This window comes from Oryctolagus cuniculus, chromosome 10 (genome assembly GCF_964237555.1).
Source record: "Oryctolagus cuniculus chromosome 10, mOryCun1.1, whole genome shotgun sequence".
NCBI classification, from domain to species: Eukaryota; Metazoa; Chordata; class Mammalia; order Lagomorpha; family Leporidae; genus Oryctolagus; species Oryctolagus cuniculus.
Genome location: NC_091441.1, coordinates 44,603,939 through 44,627,212, shown reverse-complemented (window position 1 = coordinate 44,627,212; position 23,274 = coordinate 44,603,939). Strand labels below are relative to the sequence as shown.

Below are 23,274 nucleotides of genomic sequence, written 5' to 3'. Positions count from 1 at the left end.
GAGAGAGAGAGAGAGAAAAAGGTCTTCCTTCTGTTGGTTCATTCCCCAAATGGCCGTTATGGCCAGCACTGCGCTGATCTGAAGCCAGGAGCCAGGCGCTTCCTTGTGGTCTCCCATGCAGGTGCAGGGCCCAAGCACTTGGGCCATCCTCTACTGCCTTTCCGGGCCACAGCAGAGAGCTGGACTAGAAGAGGAGCAACCGGGACTAGAACCCAGAGCCCATATGGGATGCTGGCATGGCAGGCGGAGGATTAACCAAGTGAGCCCTGGCACCAGTCCCTACACTTTTCATATTTAAATTCAGTTGCCTTTTCAATAAGTTATGACAATAAAAGATTCTTTGATATTTGCCAATATGTTTGTCATACCTATTTCTCTTCCTTCTTTAAGTTTCTTTCTGATGTATTTTTCCTTCAAATTAAAATACTTCTTTAAGCATTTACTATAATGTAGGTCTAATGAAAAACAGTTCTCTCTAATCTCATGCATTTAATATATCATTATTTTGCCTTTATCTTTGAAAGATACTTTTGTTGGCTAGGAATTCTTGGTTAACTGCTTTGTTTGTTTATTTTTTCCTAGAATTTTTGAGTATCTGTCTTCTGGCCTCAGATTTCTAATGAGATGTTGGAGATTATTTTTTACTTTCTTTACTGTTTTTAAGATTATCTCTATATCCTAGATTTTCTTTTTAGAATTTTATTTAAATGTATCAAATTTCATATATATAGATTTAGGAACATAGTGATACTTTCCATCCTACCCTCCCTTCTTCCTCCTTCCATTCTTAACTTTTACAAAAACCTATTTTCTGTTTACTTTATACTCATAAGATTAACCTTTTACTTAGTAAAGAGTTCAACAAATAGTATGAGGGAAAAACACCGTTTTGTTTTTAGCAGCTGGCTATCTAATGAGGTTTTTTTTATATTTATTTTATTTGAAAGGCTGAGTTACAGAGTGAGAAGCAGAGAATGAGAGAGAGAGAGTGAGGTCTTCCACCTGCTGGTTCACTCCCCAAATGGCATCAAAGAATGCGGCTGTGCTGATCTGGAGCCAGGAGCCAGGAGCCAGGAGCTTCTTTCTATTTTCCCATGATGGTGCAGGGGCCCAATGACGTGGGCCATCTTCTGCTTTCCCAGGCCATAGTAGAGAGCTGGATCGGAAGTGGAGCTGCTGGGACTTGAACCGGTGCCTGTATAGGATGCCGGCACTGTAGGCAGCGGTTTTACCCACTACACCATAATGCTGGTTGGCCCCAAATGTATGTTTTTTATGTTTATAAATTTTTGGGAGTTTACTGTAACAGTAACTCATGTGTGTCACCAAAATGACAATTATTTTTATATATTTTATGGTTTACATATATTCCCCATTGGTAATGATAACTTATAATAATACTATGAAAAGAAGTACCTAAGAAGTCCATGCTAATATTTTAGCACTTGGTTTGGAAACAATGGTCAAAAAATATTTACTGAATATTTAGTATATCTCTAAAAAGTCAGACCAAGTTAATCAGCCTGGTGGTCCACTTTGGAGTGCTGTGTTAAGGTCCTAGTGCAAGCTGCATCCCAAATGCAAGTGCCTAAGTTTGATCCTGGCTCCATTCCTGATTCTAGCTTCCTACTAATGCACACCCTGGGAGGCAGCAGAGATGGCTCAAGTGGTTGAGTCCCTGCCACCCATACAAGAGACCTGGATTGAGTTCTTGACTTTTGGCCCAAGCCATTGTGGGCTTTAGTGAGTGAACCAGTGGATGGGAACTCTCTAATAAAAAAAAAAAAGTTAGTGTGATCTTGGGGGCCTAGTTGGTCTTTTATTTCTTGTTTCTCACTGTCTTCCACTGATATAATCTGACAGAGCATTGCCACAGCATAGTGGTGAAGAGCAAGGGGCCCAGAGTCAAAGTTCTGAAGTTGAAATCCTGTCTCTCCTGTCAGCTCACTAGGTGTCCTTGGGAAAAGCAGGTAAGCTTTCTTTGCTAGAGCTTCCTCTTCTGTAAATTGGGCTATTTTGAGACTACCTCATAGGGTTCTTTGAGAATTATATCAATTAAAATTTTAAAGTATAGAGCAATGGGTCGGACATTGGGTGCAGCATGTTGAGCCACCACCTGTAATTCTGGCATCCTAAGTGAGCACCGGTTCAAGTCCTGGATACTCTACTGTTGATCCAGCTCCCTACTAATGCATCTGGGCCATCTTCTGCTTTCCCATGCTTGGACCCCTACCACCCATGTGGGAGACCCAGAGGGAGTTCTAGGCTCCTTGCTAGAACCTTGTTAGGGCCTCACTTAGCTCCAGCCATTGTGGCCATTTGGGGAGTGTACCAGTGGATGGAAGCTTTCAATGCAGTTTAGGATCTGTCCGCTTCAGGAAACCAGCCATCCATTGGCAGATTATTCAGCGCCATTTTTCTTTAGACTATTTGTTGTTTCTGCCCCTTCTGAAGTTATAAGCTCTTTAAACACACATTAAGCCTTTTTTTTCCCTCTCTAATTAAACTTTGTTTTAATGGGTCTCAAAATTCTGTGATAGATTTTTGGTCAAGTTTCCCTTAATAAGTACTGATTTTAAAAACTTTTTTAAAAAAGGTCCATGAAACATTGTCCTGTCCTTCTGAAGGTTTTACAGTGCATTGTTATCATTAACCAGTCTTTTACTATTAAACTAAATGGCCAATCGAGACAAACAGTTCTGAGACGGTTCTTCCACCAGTGATTAAGACTAGGATGGCAGGTATTAGGGGTCATATTTATTTAGCCTTCTGTCTTTCTGGGCAGACTTGGTGACCTTGCCAGCTCCAGCAGCCTCTTGTCCAGTGCTTTGATCATACCCACAGCAACAGTGTCTCATATCATGGACAGCAAAATGACCCAGAGGGAAGATAGTCAGAGAAGCTCTCATCACACTGGACTTGCCAAGAACCATATCACTGATGGTAGCATCAGCAGATTTCAAGAATTTAGGGTTCTCTTCCAGCTTCTTGCCAGAACGATGATCAATCTTTTCCTTCAGCTCAGCAAACTTGCAATCAATAAGGGCTGTGTGCCAGTCCAGTCCAGGGGCATAGCCAGCACCAATTTGACCTGGATGCTTCAGGATGATCACCCGAGCAGTGAAGCCAGCTGCTGCCATTGGTGGGTCATTTTTACTGTCACCAGCAATGTTGCTACAGTGAACAGCTTTGACAGATATGTTCTAGACATTGAAGCCCACATTGTCCCTGGGGAGAGCTTCACTCAAGGCTTCACAGTGCATTTCAGTGGACATGACTTCAGTTGTGATATTGACTGGAGCAAAAGCTTATCACCATGTCACGTTTGAGAACACTAGTCTCTGCTTGGCCCAAAGGGACAACACCAACACCACCAATTTGTAGACATCCTATAGGGACAGACGCAAAGGCTTGGCAGTTGGTCTAGTTGGTGAAGGATGCAATCCAGGGCTTCCAGCAGTGTGGTTTCATTGGCATTGCCATCTTTGAGGGTGACTTTGCATCCCCTGAACCATGGCAAATTAGCACTTGGTTCCAGCATGTTGTCACTGTTCCAACCAGAAATTGGCACAAATGCTACTGTGCCAGGGTTGAAGCCAATTTTCTTAATGTAGATGTTGACTTCTTTAATGATGTCCTCATATATCTTCTGGGTATAGCATGGCTCAATGGAATTCATTTTGTTAACACCAACAATGAGCTGTTTCATACCCAATGTGTAAGTCAGAAGGGCATGCTCGTGGGTCTGCCAATTTTTGGCGATAGCAAATTCCCTGATACTAGCAGTAACAAGCAGGATCGCACAAATAGCCTGAGATGTGCCAGTAATCATATTTTTGACAAGGCCTCTGTGTCCTGTGGCATCAATAATAGTCATATAATACTTGCTCGTCTCAAATTTCCACAGGGAGACATCGATGGCAATGATGTTCACACCCAGCTTTCAGTTCATGCAAGACTCCGGCATACCTGAAGGAGCCCTTTCCCTTCTTAGCAGCCTCCTTCTGAATTTTCCAATGGCTATTTTTTGGTTGATGCCACCACATTTGTAGATAAGATGGACAGCAATGATGGACTTACCAGAATTTACATGTCCAGTGATGATGATGTTGATATGAGTCTTTTCCATTCTCATTTTGACTTCGATTTAGTGATGGTTTGCATAGCACCTGTGTTCTACTGGTAAGATTATTTTTTTGAAAGAGTTGCAGAGAGAGAGAGAGGTAGAGACAGAGAGCTTCCATCTGCTGGTTTACCCCCTAGATGGCCGCAATAGCTGGAACTAAGCCAATCCAAAGCCAGGAGCCAGGAGCTTCTTCCAGGTCTCCCACACAGGTGCAGGGATCCAAGGATTTGGTCCATCTTCTGCTTTCCAAGGCCATAGAGAGCTGGAATGGAAGTGGAGAAGCTGGGACTCGAACTGGCTCCCATATGGGATGCTGGCACTGCAGGCAGTGGCTTTACCTGCTATGCCATAGTGCTAGTCTCCAGTGTTATTTTAATTTACATTTTTTTACCTATCAATGGAATTCTGAAATTATAACTTCACTATAGAAGGATAATGAGAAACATCGGTTCCAAAGGTAGAAGTATAGAAAAGAATTTGTAAGGTTTATCCCAACCACCCTTTAAGGATGCTTTACTAATTTTGGGCAATAAGCATTTACTGCTTAGTTATTGTCAGCCTTCAATGAGAGTGGAATGCTCATGGTATGGGAAAGTATTTGGTTAAATTGCGGCTCATTTATTTGGATGTTTTAACTAAGAACATTTAATTCTTATTTATGTGTTTATGCATACTTTAAAGGCTGAAACAAAAATTGTTAAAAGGATTGAAGTCAACTAATCCTTTCTTATACCATATTATATGATTAGAGGTGTTGTGTAACCATGTATGTTTTCTTGGATTCTCAAGAGTTTGAAATGGCATCACATAAGGAGCTGCAAGTTCTTGAAGGTGTGAGGATTGGGGTGTATGAATGCTTTCATGATTAAGCCATTTTGGCAAATTTTGTCAAAAAGTTGTGTTTTCAGAATCATAACATCATTAGGAAGAAAAGAGAAGGAAGTGAGCTAAAGTAGTAAATTGTTTACTGTGTGCAGGGCACATCGTATACATCATTTCATCTAATTCTCACTGTTTATACCGTTTCAGATCCCAGATGATAACTAACCAAGCAAGCAAGCAACCAACAAATTGACCCACCTCCTTTAAAACTCAAACTCTAGAGCATGTATTCAGAACAGTTCAACACAGAAAAGGAAACTTAAAAAAAGCTTATTCTTTGAATTACTTGTTAATGCAATTAATAATGCAAAAACATTGCTAAAATATATTTCAGTGCTTCTCCTATCATTTCATATATTTCTTCCATATCCTATTTTTCTGATTAACATATAACACTACTATAACTTGTTTTTTTACTTTTTTTCTTTTACGTGTATGGGAGTTTTATTTGGGAAAAAGTTTTTTGTATTTTGTTTACTAGTGTAAACTCAGCATCAGAATGGTGACCTGTACATAGAAGGCTTCTAATAACTGTCTAACAAATGAAATATAAAACAAAATTAAAATATATGGCTATATGAGTAAAATTCCTTCCTCACCAATATCCATAGTCACACAGACCACAAAACCCATTTCTTTCCCCAAAGGTAACAATTGTCAATGTGTGCATCCTTCCAGACCTATTTTTGTAGATATGTCTGGATGATTGTAGAAAAATTATATACATGCAGTAGAAATACATGATACATTATACATTTACTTTTATGTAATTAAAAGTAGTTGCTTAAGATATTCTGTAAGATTTTCCAACTCTTAACCTTTCCCTGCAATTTCTTGGCTATACACAGTTCCTTCCTAATTCCTTTTAATTTCTACTTAGCCTGATATATTTTAGATATACTTTTGTATATCTAAACTCTGTCCAGCTTTTCACAAGTCATACTGTTGGGAACAATTTTATATCTTGTTTCTTTATACACAACTGGCAGTGCTTCTCTAGTGTCAAATGTGAAATTGTTCTGTTAAAGAAAACGTGGCTTTAAATTTTAGTAGATAGTATAGGCCTCAATAGGATATGAAAATTGACATTTCTTTATGCTTTTGTTACTACTAATTAATCATCTAATGTTGTAGCCTAATGGTTGAAAACAAAATATTTTTCATAGTATTATTTTTTCCTTGACTTCTGATTTTCAGCATTTTTTTCATGTCATTTAGCAATGTTACTTTGACCATTTTCCTACTATGCTGTATTACTTCTTAATGATTTAAAGAAGTGATTACATTAAAAACAATCTAACATGTTTATATTACAAACAATGCAATATTTTCCCTACAGTTCTATACAGAGTTTTATGTCTTGTTTTATGAATTTAGACTTAACATTGTCCATTATGTTTTTCTCCTTTCACTCTCCCTCAACTCTTGATAATATTCTATAATCTGTATATTTTGGATTTTGCTTTTATCATTCAGATAGTTGGCTGGTGCATCATCTACCCTCATCTACACTATTGGAAATCTCACTCTTCTTAAATTCTAAATTCCAAGTATTTGTGGGGATATTTCCTGGTTTCTCTATTCTAGTGATCAGCCTCAGGCCTGCTGCATATTTGGTCAATAGTTTTTTTGGAACATGTTATATCCATTCATATACTTTTGTCTAAGGGTGTTCTCTGGTTACAAGGCAGAGAGAGTAGTTCCAACAGTGACCATGTGCTCTGAAAAATCAGTAATATTTACTATGTGACCTTTTAATGAAGAAGCTTACCAAGTATTCTGTTTCAGAACTTTTTGTACATTCCTAGGCAGTGTTTCACAGTTTGACTTAATTCAGTTTGATGTTCTCCTACCCAGCGACTCAAATTAGTGACTTCCATATAATTTTTTCGTTTAAAAAATGTAAGGGCTGAGTCATGAAAAAAGAATGAAATTCTGTCTTTTGCAACAAAATGGATGCAATTGGAGACCATTATATCTAGTGAAATAACCCAAACCCCCCCAAAGACAAATATTTATTTTCTCTGATTTGTATTAGCTAATACATAGAATAAAAAATAAGGGTGAAACTGAAAGCTTGAGATTTCATTATTGTTTATAGCCCTTGTGTATGCTCTTGTGGAACAGTAGTCTTTCTACGTCCTAATTCTGTATTTAGGGGAGGATTAAGCCTGTGATTATAAAAGAAGTTGAAAGTATGATTAAAAGAAAAAAAGGAACAAAGGGGAATGGAGGTAAGTATCACTATGTGCTTCAAATTGTATCTGTGAAATCTGTTTTCCTTATATAAATAACAAAATAAGAGCTATTGTGGGTTTTTATTTTCCAAATGTATTTAAAATAGTCTTCCTTGAGCTTTATTGAGAAATCTTGCTTGGATTTTAAGTAATATTTTATTGAATATATGGATATTTTTTCACTTTTGATAATCTTCATGTATAATCTTCTAACCCATGGGAATGATAAATATTTGCTTTTATTTAGGTTATGTGTTTTCAGTATTGCTTTGTGGCTTTCCCTAAAGGATATAGCTAACTTTGTTGTTTATTCTTAAGAACTCTATACTTCAGGTTGCCACTTTTAAATAGCCCTTACATGAATTCCAATGCTTTCTCACTATATCCTTAGATTTTCTAACAGGAAACACCATGTTTTCAGAGCATAATGATGATGATTTCACACTCTTAATGCATGATGTCTGCATCTTATCAAATTATCTATTATACTTTATGAAGGAAATTTTCTCCTATATTGTAAGTTATGAAAGTTAGTATATTATTCTTGTTAGCAAATGTTTCTCAGTTCCTAGTGGATACAAACATATAATCTTTGTCTTTTAATACATTTTATATTAACTTACATTAATGTGTTTTATAAAGTTGAATATGGTTGCCACAGGCTCTGACACATAAGCCCTTCTTTCATTTTTAAAGTTTAAAATATACTAGTATTTCCCATTGTGATTATAGATTTACTTAGCTTTCCTTGGATTAAACCATATCTTCTTTAGAATTCTGAAGTTATGTCATGTTAAGTTAATGATTGACATGTCTCATTAGGTTAGATCTTTTATGAACTTTAAATTTCCAAATTTGAATATTCTAATTCTTTTTGCCTTGAAATCTCCTTTTCATGCTTATTCTGCAGGCTTTCAGAGAGTTTCTATTTGCCTAAGTATACCTCTTCAAAATAACATGGATTTGGCTTTTATAACCCACCCGTAAATCTGTAAGTTTAAAATATGTAGTGAAACCATTAAGTTATTTTCACTAAAGTGTTTTATCATATTTTGTACATTTTAATTATCTTCATTTCTTCTTAAATTTTGAATTTTTCAATTTTTATGATCTTTTCTGCATTAACAGTTTGAGAGTGACCAATCCTTTTTTTAGTTCCCTTGTGAATAATTTTTAAATTATTGGCAACTGTATTTAAATATTTTATTTAGAGTTAAGCATTAAGGTTTAGTAATTTAATGTTATTTCTCAAGAATACCTCTAAATGTATATATTTTAGAAGTCCAAAATGCATATTTTCTGTAATTCCTTTTTGTATTTACAAAGACCACATAGATTAAGAGATTTTATATTGCTAAGTGATTCAGATTTTTGTCCCTTTTTTCTGGCTTATCTTTCATTTATACATTTGCATTCTAGACACAGGAAATGGGGCTGTCCCTACATACATAATTTTTTGTATGTGTGTAAGTGTTAAATGATTAAACGCATTTCAAGAACTGTAGTTGGTGCCGGGAGACAGATGGACACATGGTTTCTGAATTGAGAATGCTCACATACTAGTGCATAAGAAAGCACAGACACAGCACAGATGTGTATACACAGAGGTCATGGGAATGTTTTAGGAGGAGTGCCATTCTGAGAAGGTCACCCAGGCCATGATACCATTTGCTTCTCTCCATCACTGTAGTAACTTTTTGTCCTAGCACACCTGACCCATGTTTATCTAACATTTGCTTGAGAAGCAGCATGCTTGGACAGCAATGCTCATTATAAAATTTTTCTTTTCTATGCTAAGGCAGAGTTTTTTAGATTGTGGTAAAAATAATAATCCCCTCCAAATGTAGCTTAATAAAGCTGCTCTGAGTCTACTCAAATCCATAATTGAACAGTGACAAAACTTTCCCCAAGTAGTGTTTTATTGACACCTGAGAAAAACTTTCTCAGCTTTCTAGCTCAACATCCTCCTCCTTCCTCTCAAAAATCTTTGAAACAAGTTGTTAAAGTTAGCAACACACTATAAACAAGTTGAAGTCAATTCCATCTGCACCATGTCTAGAAAATGGGCCCTCATTCCCCTATTCTTAATTTAACAAGCATCCCTATACACCTTTAACTTCCTGTACATCTTCCCCACATACTGAAACACAACTTGGAAACTTGAGCAAGTTACCTACGTGACCCATCAAAACATAGAAGAAACTACCTATGAATAAGAACGTATGAACTGAAAGGTAACTGCAAAAAGTTTCATCTTCAAATATAATAAGCTTAAGCACAATGTATCCCAAACTTGAGTTATAGTTTAATTATGATAATATAAATTTGAGCATTGTTTTGGTAAGACAAGCTGGAGATGCAGTTCCAGGTCAATATTTTTGTATGTGTGTATCAGTGCTATTTTGCCCAAATCCACCTTCTCACCTCTTGTATCAGTTGGTCCCAGCATTGGCTTCTACAGCTCAACAAAATATACGAGTATACCAACCTTCACTTGCAGTTCTTCAGATGTTTGTCCTCTTAGTCTTTGCCTTTTACATTTAAGCAGATTACATTTCTGAATTTCTTCCCTGATCCTTCTTATATTGCAGCTCTCTAAGTGTGATAACATGACCTTAAACTATGCTTTCCAAACATGTCCAAGACACTGTAGAAGGACACAGCTTCAGACAAAGTGCTAAGGGACATATTTTTCCAGATAAAAACACTTTTGCTTATTCAGTCTACAGACACATTAATTTGCCACCATTATATCACACTTTGATTTGAATCATTCAGTAATGCTCACTCTATTTTCCAAATAAGATGTCAGAAAGTTAATATTACACAATCAAACAAAAAATTAAAGATAATAGGAAGAAACGAAATAACAATAGTACTTCATATGTGCTCAGGCCTCATATAAATTATGTCATATATTGCCCGAGTCAGCAAGTCTTATATGATTGCTGGAGTTGAGATATGTATTTGGTTCCAAGTTTATAGTAGTTCATTTTGGCTCATGTTAAAACTGAAGTCAACTAAAATCCTTAAACTAACATCTTACCTACACATGACTTTAAAGTCAAATATAAAACTTCATTCAGTTACAGTTCATTTTGTTAGTTTCTGCTTGATTGTGTAATCCAAAATCTTTTCCAGTCCACCTAGTTGTCTGCCAACTATAGATGTGCCAATCATGCCTTCTGTGGTCATGCAAGGATTTTGTCCAAGTCCAAAGATGAAGCAAAATTGTTTTTACTGCATCATGTTTAATTGCTTTGATTCCACATCAATTATATACAGTTTACTTTTGAAAAGGTTCATTAAATGATGTTGTCATTAAGTAGTTCACTAGTATCTTACTGCATTATTTTAATGCTACCTTTAGAAAATTGTCTAAATTCCTCAACAATGACACTTAAAAGAATGCTGTTGTCATAAAAATGGGGAGCAATATTATCTGACCTGGTGAGTAACTTTTAGCCATGCTGAATTGAGTTAGATACCTGCAGAGTCACTCTGCCAACATACTAAATTACTGTACCATGATTTCCTACGCAGGAGAGACATGGGGTGCTACCAGATCCTCTGAGCAGTCTTGCTGCTACTGACCCTGACAAAACAAGTGAGGGAGAATTGAACAGAGGTCACACTGATTGTGTAAAGCCCTGAAGAGCCTAGGATCTTCTAGGAAGCAGAGTATCACAGTAAGTTATGTGAAAAGTAAGCTCTGTGTGGGGTACCATGAATGGTTACAGGAGATGGAAAATTCATGTGGTGGCAGAAGAGGAGAAGGGGCTCAGGAAAGATAGTGTAGAGGAGGTGACTGAAGTAAGGTGTCCAACAGGCAGGTAAAAAAGAGTAATGCGGGGAAGAGGGAAGAGTGTTGGGTCAAGAGAGGAAGGAGGAGCTAAACAGCAGGTTTCCTGATGAGTAAGAATTTGAGTGACTGACATAGTGAGGAGCTGATGTAGAAACAGACGAGTTGGGAAAGTTACACAGAGGTCACTGTGTATCAGGCTGAAGTTTTACACTCATTCTTTTATGCCCCAGATGATCACACAAGTTTCTAGTTTAGTGACAAGACCCTGAAAATTCTATTTTCATAAAAATCCAAAATTGAAATATTCTAAATTGAAGGCATCTCCAGGAGTTAGGAAGCCACCAATTATGCCCCTCAAATTCTCCTAAATACAATCCAAGTTTATTGATGTGTCTCTAGATGCAATGTGGTTCAGACTCCCTCCTATATGATCCTTTCTTTAATTTCCACCATGAGTGATAGTCATACAATGATTTAAAATAAAGTTTATATGTGGATTTAAAAGATTAGAACAAATACTATAGCAGGTTATGAATTAAGAATTCACTTTACTACTACTCAGATGACATGCTGGATAAACATGATAATCTAGAATGAGAATTAATCATTTGTAAGAATTTTGAAAACATTTACATTTGGGCAGAAATGAGATTTTTCTAAGGCATTAACTAGAATATGAAGATTTTTTAATATTTAAAAGAATGACAGATCATAGATACTTCATACTTTTTAATGTACTATTTATTAATAGGCTCTTAAATCAATTCTCCTGACATCTAAGCTGATGTAATTCTAGTCTGCATTCAAATTTGTATGTGAATTTCTACTAACCCCACATGTTAAATCTGCCATTTCAAATTTTTCCTATTAGAATATTTTTAGAGTCCACAACCAATAGAACTCATATAAAACACATATACACTCAAAAGAAAATATTAAAAAATAAAATTTGAAATTGCTTTGCAAAATCTTTCTTCCTACTTTGGGTTAAAGCATCATGATGTGCTTGGGTAATTAAAATATTTAGAAGATTTGGCATGGGTTTATTCATTGTTCATGCTGGAAATTGTAATTTTAAACAACACATGCCACTGCTTTTGTTTTTTAATAGAAGAAGGTGGTTTGCTTTCCTTTGGGAGATCATGTTTCATATATCTTATAGCATATGAAATATTAAGGCATTAATTTGAAAAAAGTGATATTCAAATACTAGCCTTCATAGAGTTGATATGACTTTGTAAGAGTTTAATATAAAGACTATGGTGCCATGAAATACTTTTATAGAAGCACATGGTAAAATTTCACATACATTTCAAACCACAGTTATAGTCTAATCCCTTTTTGCTTAATTTTCAGATGGAGTTGTCTCCAAATCTGCTTGGGAGGCTGATCCTCTTGTACAAAAGAAAGTAAAAGACTATAGTTAAGTAAAATAAGAGTGTTATTTTCACTGAAGTTGCTTTTGCCAAACAGTGGCACAAGGTAACTCTTGCCAGTGAGTAGCTTGAATGGTCTCTGCAAAGCCTGTAGATCTGAAAAAATATTTATAAACCAAAGTATTTTAAAAAATCTACCCAGAGGTTTCTGAAGAGTCAGTCACATCTCCTTTTCCCCCTCAAAGTATGCATGGTGTATGTGCTAACTTACTGAATTCATCCTTCATGCAATTCCAGTTTATTAAAGAGGTTAAAAATTTATAAAACTCTGATGGGATATGGTTTTAATGCTTCATCACACCACCCATCATTTGCTTTTCAATCTAGATCAGAATGATCTTTCCTACTTCCCTGCAATCACCTACCTGCACAGCTAATATTTTCTGAATGCTCTCCTGAGAGTCTGTCTGGAAGTTGGCCAGCCTGCTCTGGCTGTAGAAGACCACCAGCCTCAAGTGCTCCTTCCACAGCCCGTGCATCCTTTTTTGCAGCACACAGAGCTGAAGGGAAGAGGGAGGGGCAAAAACACAAGTCAGAGTAGGAGAAGAAATTAATGGCAGTGTTCAAGAAGAATGATGGAGGGAAATAGAGAAAGCAGTCAATAGCCCATTCTGCACTGTACGGACCTGACAGGAATTTCACAGTCTCTTGATTTTTCAGCCCACTCATGTGCATTCATCAGAAACCAGTCACATCTGGCCGCCAGGATGGGGGGTTAATTTTCTCTAAATGCCTCAGCAGTTTTGTTCTAGCTGAGGCAAACTCTGTGACTGCAAAGCTGATGAGTAAAATATTTCTACTTCACCCAGTTTAACTCAAAACCGATAGCCTCGGGACATATTGAACCTCTCTTGAAAAAAAAAAATAATCTTGTGAAGCTCTTTTGAATGGCACATCAGGTCAAGCCAAAGTTTAAAAATGCAACTTTAAGACTTTGATGGACACCATGGTTTCTTTTTTTTCCCCTCATAAAGCTTACCGTGGCTTGGCAATGTGTGCTTTAGAGCATGACAAAACTAAAGAGAATTAACTTAGCCATCAACTGCTGAGGGAGAACAATAACAGGCAAGAAATTTCCAGCTAGAACTCCCTATTAATCTCCCTCCCTCTGACCATGTGACATGGAAGATCTCCTTGCATTAAAGTACAGTGGATGCCACATTTAGAACTGACATGTTTAATACTACATCTGCACAGAGAAAGAGTTCTCCTCTGAGGGTACCCTACAGCATCTGGAAGTTTGATATAAAAACAAAGAACAGTGGCAGTTTGACCAAAACAATGTACATTTCCTCTTCAACAGCTAGCCTGGCCACACAATGCAGAATTACTATAAGGTAATAAGGTTATATTAAAGGAACACATTTAATAAAATCAATAGTGAAAACAATTTTTAAAATCCCATACATTTAGACATAGTATATTCTGTCACAAAACTTTTTTGATAATAGCAATGATTGTTTATACAGATTCCTCTTTAGCATATTTTGAAGAATGCAAAAAAAGCAAAATTCATATAATACATTTATATCACATATCACATAAATATTTCTTCATACCAGAGAAAATGTTACAAATATGGCTATTTTATGTTTTATTTGATGTGTGAAGTGAATGATTTCTGTGTATTCTTCTGCATGTATATTTCAGCAAAACAATTTCTTTAAAATAACTATCTTAAATATCTAGTGTTACAAATGAAATTTTTATTTTATTGTTATGCACTATGACAAATAACACATATGTATGTTTAGTTCACAGAAAAGTGAAGCCTCTATTAGTTGATTTAGGAGGAAATAACAGCCTTGAAAAATACAAGTATTGGGTCAGCACTGTGGGACAGCAGGTAAAGCTGCTGCCTGCAGTGCCGGTATCCCATCAGTTAGAGTCCTGACTGCTCGACTTCTGATCTCAAGTTTTTAGCCCCCTGCATCTGCATAAGGGACCTGGAGGAAGCTCCTGCTTTTGGATTGGCGCAGCTCTGGCCATTGCGGCCATCTGGGGAGTAAACCAGTGGATGGAAGACCTCTCTCTCTGCCTCTGCTTCTAACTCTGCCTTTCAAATAAATACATCTTTCAAAATGACTAGAGCCTAGGGAGATTACTGACGCCATAAACAAGAGTGTCAATTTGTTAAGTCAACAACAGGAGTCACTGTGTACTTATTCCTCATGTAGGATCTCTGTCCTTAATGTGTTGATCAATGTGAATTAATGCTATAACTAGTACCGAAACAGTATTTTACACTTTATGTTCTTTTTGGGTGCAAACTGATGAAATCTTTGCTTATTATATACTAAATTGATCTTCTATAAATAAAGATAATTAAAAATGAATTGATGTGAATGGAATGGGCGAGAGAACGGGAGATAGGAGGGTTGTGGGTAGGAGGAAAGTTATGGGGGGGAAGCCATTATAATCCATAAATTGTACTTTGGAAATTTATATTTACTAAATAAAAGTTTAAAAAAAAAGAAATACAGGTATGTCAATTTACTAAATGCTGAACTATATTATCCAGAATCAGTTTATGGGTATTTCATATAATTTAGAATAGTAATGATTAGTTTTGGGGCCGGCTGTGGCATAGTGGGTAAAGCCACCACCTGCAGTGCTACCATCCCATTGGGTGCCAGTTCAAGTCTCAGATGCTCCACTTCCAATCCAGCTCTCTGCTATGGCCTGGAAAAGCAGTAGAAGATGGCCCAAGTCCTTGGGTCCCTATACCCATGTGAGAGACCCAGAAGAAGCTCCTGACTTTGGATCAGTCGAGCTCTGGTCATTGCAGCCATTTGGGGAGTGAACCAGTGGATGGAAGATTATCTCTCTCTCTCTCTCTCTCTCTCTCTCTCTCTGTCTTTCAGATAAATAAGTAAATCTTTAAAAAAATTAGCCTCACCTTATGAAGGAAAATTGTCAAGATTTTCATTTTTTTTTTTGCTGTTATATAAGCCAATATGCCAGTCAATGAGGGGGAAGGTATGCTGTGTTGTGGACATTCATTAGGACATTTTGTAGATTTAGTTTATTAGGTATGCTTACATACCTAATAAAGGGACATATTAAAGCTGTACTTACTGTGGAAGATGCAGGAGAAGAGTATAGGTGTTGGGCAATAGGGAATGACAGATAGTAGTTGGCAATGGTCCTATATTACCTAATATGAATCAATCAATGATTTAAATAATAAAATTTGCTATAATAGGAGGCAGAGCAAATCTATGTTCAAATTAGAAATTACTTCAAAGATGGCAGAATAGGGAGGGAGCTTACTGCTCTATGCTAGAAGAGTTAAAACATGGAGAGAGTGCAATCTTAGGGAGAAGTTAGGGAGAAAACTTCAGTATAAATTCCACGGAAGGAAGGGGGATGCTGTTGTAACACATGGAGGGTGTGGACACACAGCACAAGAACAAACAACATGGGGGCCCAGCTTCTGACAGCCTCAGCACCAGCTTTGAAGAATGAGCTGAGACCAGACTGTAGCACCCCAAGCCACTAGTGATATAGCTAAGGGGAGAGCCTGGCATGAGTCCAGCCTGGAACCCTGTGGTGGACAGTATACCTGCCGAACTAGAGGCGAAAAAAGGATGCATTTCTCTCCCTGTCCCCTCATCAAAGGCACCCTGCAACTGGCTGAAAGAGGGCAGGTGCCATTTTGGACATCCATAACAGTTGTGCCAGCTTGTATCTGGTGGCCCAGCAACCAGATATGAGATTCCTGAGTATGGCTGGGAGGATTGATGGGAGCTATGGACTCATGTGGGACTGTGAGGTGCCCCAGCATCAAATACATCACAGGTTTTGGTGCTCAGGCTGCCTGGGCGGAGTACCCAGATGTGGTTGGCTCTAGGGCTGTCTCTACCTCTCCGTGGATGAGTTATGCTGGCAGGGCAGAGTGAATCCTTGATGCTCCATGACTGTGGGAGCCTTATGCGCTAGGACTGTGGAAACACTTTGGCCATGTGGAAGGGCACAGTATATGGCTGGGTCTCTGGGCAGTTGCTGTGGGTAGCTCCACATGTATGGGTCTCCCTGATTGTCTGGGGTGGGTCACGGCAGTGGAATCCCTGTTCACTGAGGACTGCACTGGTCATTGGTATGGTTCTTGTGGTAGCATGGATGAATACTGCACTGACAGGGGCTAGTGCCTGGGCATTATGCACCCTGTTAGAGAGGAGGTGAGGGTGAGACTATGCCATAGAGCTGACCAAACCCTCCCCTCTGATCAAAAAAAAAAAAAAAAATCTACCACACCCAACCTGGGTGTAAATTTGGAAACTCCCCCCAGTCTGGAGCACTGAATAGAGCTCCATGGCCTCATCCAGCACACGCCTCTCGGAATTCACTGAAAGAGTAGACACTATACTAAATCACAGAGGTACAGTCCAAAGATAAAAGCAATCAGAGGGAAAAAATCTCCACAAATGGCTAAAAATAAATGCAGAAATTCAAGAAACCACAATAAGGAAGACAACATGATGCCCTCAAAGGAACACAATAGTACTTCAGTACTAGAATGTGAAGATGAAGAGATTGATGAAATACCAGAAATGGAATTCAAAAGATTAATCACAGGATTACTCAGAAGCAATCAGAAGCAAATCCATGAATTAAAGAAATGCATACATGAGTGAAAAATTTTCCCATGAAATTGAAATTTCAAAGAGATGAAAATGAAATATTAAAATGAGGAATTCAATAAATAAAGGGTCAAAATGCTGAGACAGCTCTGCCTCTCTTGATGGACAGACTGGCAGGTTGGAGAGAAACCTCTGGACCCAGCGACTGGAAGAATCTTGTGCACTGAGACCTCAGGGATGGCAGTTACATGAGAAGGTGTAGGGTATATCTGGGTATTGAGTTCTAGCATGCCCAACTTTGATGTTACCATGGAAACTCGCCCCATGCTAGAGAACTGACTAGAACTTCCAGGCTACCCCACCACACACAGCTTGGTATTCACTGAAAAAGCAGACATTCCCCTAAGCTACAGAAGAAATGCCCTAAGATAAAAACCATCAAGAAATAATAAAAACAAAAGCAAAACTGCACAGATGTCTAAAAATAAATCCAGAATTTCAAAAAACAATAAGGAATACACCATGACACCCACCCAAAGTAAAACCAGAACATTTCAATATCAGAATGCAAAGATGAAGAGATTGAGCAAATGCCAGAAAGGGAATTAAAAAAAATTAACCATGGGATTATTCACAAGTATCAGAACCAAATTCATGAACTAGAGAAAACCATACATGACATGAATGAAAATATTGGAGATTTTAAAGAGAAATCAAAATGAAATATTGGAAAGGAAGAATTCAATGGACCAAATAAGAAACATAGTGGAAAGCCTTAACTGCTAACTTGGTGAGGCAAAAGAAAGAATATCAGAACTAGAAGGCAAATCTTTGGAATTCTTACATCAGAAAAAAAAAAAAAAGAAGAAAATAGAAAATAGAAACTTAGTGTTGGAGATCTGCAGGATACTATCAAACAACCAAGCATATGAGTCTTAGGAGTTCCTGAAGGTGTGGAATGAGAGAATGGACTAGAAAACCTATTTAATGAAATAATTACAGAAAACTTCCCCAATATGGAGAAAGGGTCATCCAAGTAGAGGAAGCACATAGAAACCCTAACAGACATGACCAGAAAAGATCTTCACCATACCACATGGTAGTCAAACTCTCCACAGTAAAACATAAAAGATTCTAAAATGTGTACAAGAAAATGCTAGATTTCTTTTAGAGAGTCTCATCAGAATCACAGCTGACTTCTCTTCAGAAATCCCCAGGCTAGAATGGAATGGTGAGGTATAGCCCAAGTCTTAAAAGGAAAAAAAAAAAACCTGCCAACCCAGAATACTGTGTCCTGCAAAACTCACATTCATGAATGAAGGTGAAATAAAGAACTTCCATAACAAACAGAAATTGAAAGATCTTGTCACCACTCATCCAGCCTTACATAAGATGCTTAGGGGTATGCTACACACAGAAACAAATAAAGATAACCATTATTACAATAGAATAAGATAGTAGAACTAACCCCTCCCCCCAGTAGAAGTACAAAAGAAATCCAAAGTAAACCATAGGAATATTTAGGAAAAAATGGCAGGGCCAAGTTGTTACTTGTCAATAGTTACCTTGAATGTAAATGGCCCAACTCTCCAGTTAAAAAATACAGACTGGCGGGATGGATTAAGAAAGAAGACCCATCTATTTGCTGCTTACAAGAAACACATCTCACCAACAAAGATATACACAGACTGACAATGAAAGGATGGAAAAAGATATTCCCTGCTAACAGAAAGCAAAGAGCTGGTGTAGCCAACCTAATATCAGACAAAGTAGATAATAACATAAAATTTGTTAAAAGAGACAAGGGTACTGTGTAATGATTAAGAGATCAAATAAACAAGAAGATGCAACTATAATAAATGTATACATATGTGAGGAAATTAGTTACACAAGGCAATTCAAAGATGGCACTGAAGGGAAGTAAGGTGGGTGGAACTCAAAGTTGTTTACCACCAAAGCTAATTGGCTGCGCAACATCAAGGGAACTGACAACAACTGATAGCAAGTGTATAGACATATGGCTAGTCCTATAAGAATCACCCCATAAAATGATCTTTTAAGTGATTGGTTAGTCCTTATGCCCTGCCCCAATGACTCTGCAGTTTTATGCTTTAATAGGCTCTGTTACATGTGAAATAAATGAGTCCCTGCTTGACTTGGCTCCCTGCTGCGTCTGATTATCTCCAGGTTTGCGAGGCTGGGAAATGGGCGAGTGGCGCACTTACCTTTCCTTGGACCCAGTCCATCCTGGGGTGGACTAAGACCCTGCATACATACCCAATCATAGGGTACCTAGCTATTTAAAAGAAATGTGAATAAACCTGAAGGGAGACATAGACTCCAATACAATAGTATTGGGGGATTTCAATATCTCACTCTCATCAATGGACAGATAACCAGACAGAAAATCAGCAAGGAAACAGCAAAGTTAATCGACACTATAGACCAAATGGACCTAACAGATATCTACAGAACCTTTCACCCCACAGTGGCAGAATACACATTCTTCTCATCAATGCATGGAACATTCTCCAGGATAGACCATATGTTAGGCATAAAGCAAGTCTCAGCAAATTAAAAGAAATCAAAATCATTCCATGCATCTTCTCTAATTACAATGGAATAAAGCTGGAAATCAACAACTCGAGAATCTCTAGAATATATGTAAACACATGGAGACTGAACAACATGTTCCTGAATGAATAGTGGGTCATAGAAGAAATCAAAAGAGAAAAAAAATCTTTGAAACAAACAAAGATGACAATACATCATATCAAAACTTATGGGATACAGCAAAAGCAGTGTTAAGAGGGAAGTATATAGCAATTGGTGCCTACAAGAAGAAACTGGAAATGTACCAAATAAATGAGCTATGAATGTATCTCAAGGAATTAGAAAAACAACAAACAAAAACCCAAAAGTTATTAGGAGGAAAGAAATAACTAAAATTAGAAAAGAAACAAAAAAAAATAAAAAAAATCAGTAAAATGAAAAGCTGGTTTTTTGAAAAAATAAACAAAATTGATATACCATTGGCCAACTAACCAAAAAAAAAAGAAAAGAAGGAAAAGAATCAAATCAATAAAATCAGAGACAAAAAAGAATAACAACAGATACCACAGAAATAAAAAGAATCATCAGAAGTTACTACAAAGAGCTTTATGCCAACAAATTAGGAAACCTAGAAGAAATGGATAGATTATTAGAAACATAAAACCTACCAAAATTGAGTCATGAAGATATAGAGAAACTAAATAGACCATTAATCAAGATGGAAATTGAATAACTAATAAAGACACTCTCAACAAAGAAAATCCCAGGACCTGATAGCTTCACCTCTGAATTCTACCAGACATTCAAAGAAATAATTCCAATTCTTCTCAAGCTATTCAAAACAATTAAAAGGGAAAGAATCCTCCCAAACTCCTTTTATGAAGCTTGCATCATCTGAATTCCTAAACCTGAAAAAGATGCAACAGAGAAACAGAACTACAGACCAATATTCCTGATAAACATAGATGCAATAGTCCTCAACAAAATACTAGCTAATCAAATCCAGCAACATATCGGAAAGATCACTCACCCAGACCAAGTGTGATTTATCCCTGGTAATTCAGGGATGGCTCAACATTCGCAAATCAATCAATGTGATACATCACACTAACAATCTGAAGAACAAAAACCAAATCATTAGCTCAATATATGCAGAGAATGCATTTGATAAAATGCAACATCCTTTGATGATGAAAATCCAAAGCACAATGGGTATAGAAGGAAGATTTCTCAACACAATAAATCAAAATAGTATATAAGGTACATTCCTCAATAAAATCATGGCAATTTATGACAAACCAATGTCCAGCATTTTTCTTAATGGGGAAAATCTGGAAGCATTCCCCCTAAAATCCAGAACCTGACAGGGATGCCCACTTTCACCACTGCTATTTAATATAGATTCGGAAGTTTTAGCCAGAGCCATTAGGCAAGAAAAAGAAATCAAAGGGACACATAAAGGAAAGGAGGAAAGCAAACTATCCTTATTTGAGAATCACATGATCCTCTCTACAGGGGATCCAAAAGACAGCTGAGAGACTGTTGGAATTCATAAAGAGTTTGGTGAATACAAAATCAACACAGAAAAATCAATAGCCTTTGTATACACAGACAATGACGTGGCTGAGAAAGACCTTTTAAGATCAGTGCCATTTACAATAGCTCCAAAAAGAATCAAATACCTTGGAATAATTTTAATCAAGGATGTCAAAGATCTCTATGATGAAAATTACAAAACATTAAAGAAAGAAATTGAAGACATTAAAAATGGAAAAATCTTCCTAAGTTGTTATTTAATGGTTGAAATTGCTAAGTTTTCATTTGATATTACTATTTTCAGTAAGTGATCTGGGATTTGTTCCCTCATTTCTCTATTCTCAGCCTGATTTTTCCCCTCATGTCTCTATTCTCTTCAAAGTAGGAAACTGACTATACCAAAGGACTCTCTAGGATGCACAATTTAATCTTTAGACCTTATAAAAGGGACGGCTAACATTCTTCTGTAATAGCATAGCCAAAATGAGAGCTTAAGTTATAATTCCACAGCAAGAATTACCTTGCCATTGCCACAGCAAACAGGCAAAACCTCCATTTCAAATAAAGGGAAAGAAAGTTTTAAGTGTGGACATAGCTTTCCTCACAGACATTGTCTACCTCAAAATAAACCACTATCAGAACATTCCTGTGACTATAGACTTCCAGTTTAGGCCACAAAGATTAAAGATGGGACTTGAGCACCCCTTGACTTGCATCCTCTGGTCTGCTTTAACAAAAACCAGGAGGAAAAGAAAACTAGGCATCAGAAGCAATGTAAAGATAGCTTGCAGGCCAATTAAAGGCTGCTCTGTACAGTGATCAGCCCTCAAAGAGACCCAACAGGCCAGTCCACTGCACCGGCTTTTGACGTGGAAATCTAGGGCTTCTGAAGAAGTCAGCTTATGAAGAGCCCTGGCAGCTCTGCCAGCCAAGAGTTGGATCGCTGGAAATGGAACTGCCCAGGAGTCAAAGGACACCCAGGTCAGAACCACAGATCTTGCTGGTTCTAAGCTGAAAAGCCCTTCACTCAGCCCAGCTTCCCAAGTGACCATCGCTGCTGAGGGGACAGCCAAGTAGAGTTAGTAACTGTAAATTTCCTGTGAGAGATGCCACCTGCGTTTACCTGGCCAGTCTCTCCTCCCAGGCCAGTTAGGTAATGGAGGTCAACAGGATGCGTTCCCAAGGGTGTTCACACCTCCTTTGGGATGTACCCCATGTGAAGAGATAGATAAGTCTTGGCCTCATAGCTTACAAGGCCTTAAAGCCCACCTGATTATTATCAGGCCCCCTTCTGGCAGTTTCTATTTGCCTCTCAATCAGAAAACTTATTCAGGGCTTAGAAATACCTTACTTAGGTCCTCTAGTAATGAGCCTGTCTTTTGTTCCAGACCCTGTCTAGCCCATCTGGGGCCTCATTCCTTTGTAATCATAGGCTCTACTCTAACATCAATGGCTCTGCTCCTGACCTGTGTGTACTGATGGTCCTCTCCCACACTTAATGCTGTATGATTGTTCAGAATTTCTCCATAGAAAACTCCTCTACCTGCAAAAGTTGAGTGGCCTTTCTCCTGGTCTTGGTTGGGATCAACTTTAAACAACGTCCATCAAACAGTCTTCACAAGGGTCCAGAGACACCCCCACACCCCGCGCGCCGCAATTCCTCTCCTTTATGAAATCCTCTCATTACTTGGTTAATGCCACTCTTAGGATCATTGGTTGCTATTCTCACCCTTTTATACTACAGTGTCTGTTTAAGTGTTTATAGCTGGTGATAATGGAACAAACCAAGGCCTTCAGCAACCAGGCAGTCAACCAAATTCTGTTATAGGGATATACTCAGCTCCCCGCCCAGCAGATAGCGGCTTGAGACATCAGCTCAAGCCAGCAAAGAGTACCTTGTCGTTCCATGTGCAGGAAGTAGCTCTAAAGACAGATCATCATCCCTCCACCCCTTCTGGACTTTTGGGACTAATGTAATCTCATACAACTCTTGTGTTATAAAAAACAAAAGGGCACAATCTACACCCTGACACCATCCTAGGCTTTAGCCCCTGTGGCCATTGCTGGAAGTCAGGTGGCCACATGGCCCAACCACTGGTGTCAAGCTCCACCCCCA

The 23,274-nt window shown here is 37.8% G+C and overlaps 1 protein-coding gene and 1 pseudogene across 3 annotated transcripts in view; both read right to left on the bottom strand.

Moving 5' to 3' along the window:
• The window catches only part of CCDC178 (coiled-coil domain containing 178), a 604,881-nt gene that overhangs the window by 102,654 nt on the left and 478,953 nt on the right, over positions 1-23,274 (bottom strand). For all 3 annotated transcript variants that reach the window (XM_051851309.2, XM_070050338.1, XM_070050339.1), the window contains exon 21: positions 12,852-12,986. In XM_051851309.2, coding sequence (XP_051707269.2) covers positions 12,852-12,986 — 135 coding nt within the window. The remainder of the gene's footprint in view (positions 1-12,851; positions 12,987-23,274) is intronic.
• LOC127492298 (elongation factor 1-alpha 1 pseudogene) lies at positions 1,175-12,841 on the bottom strand (annotated as a pseudogene).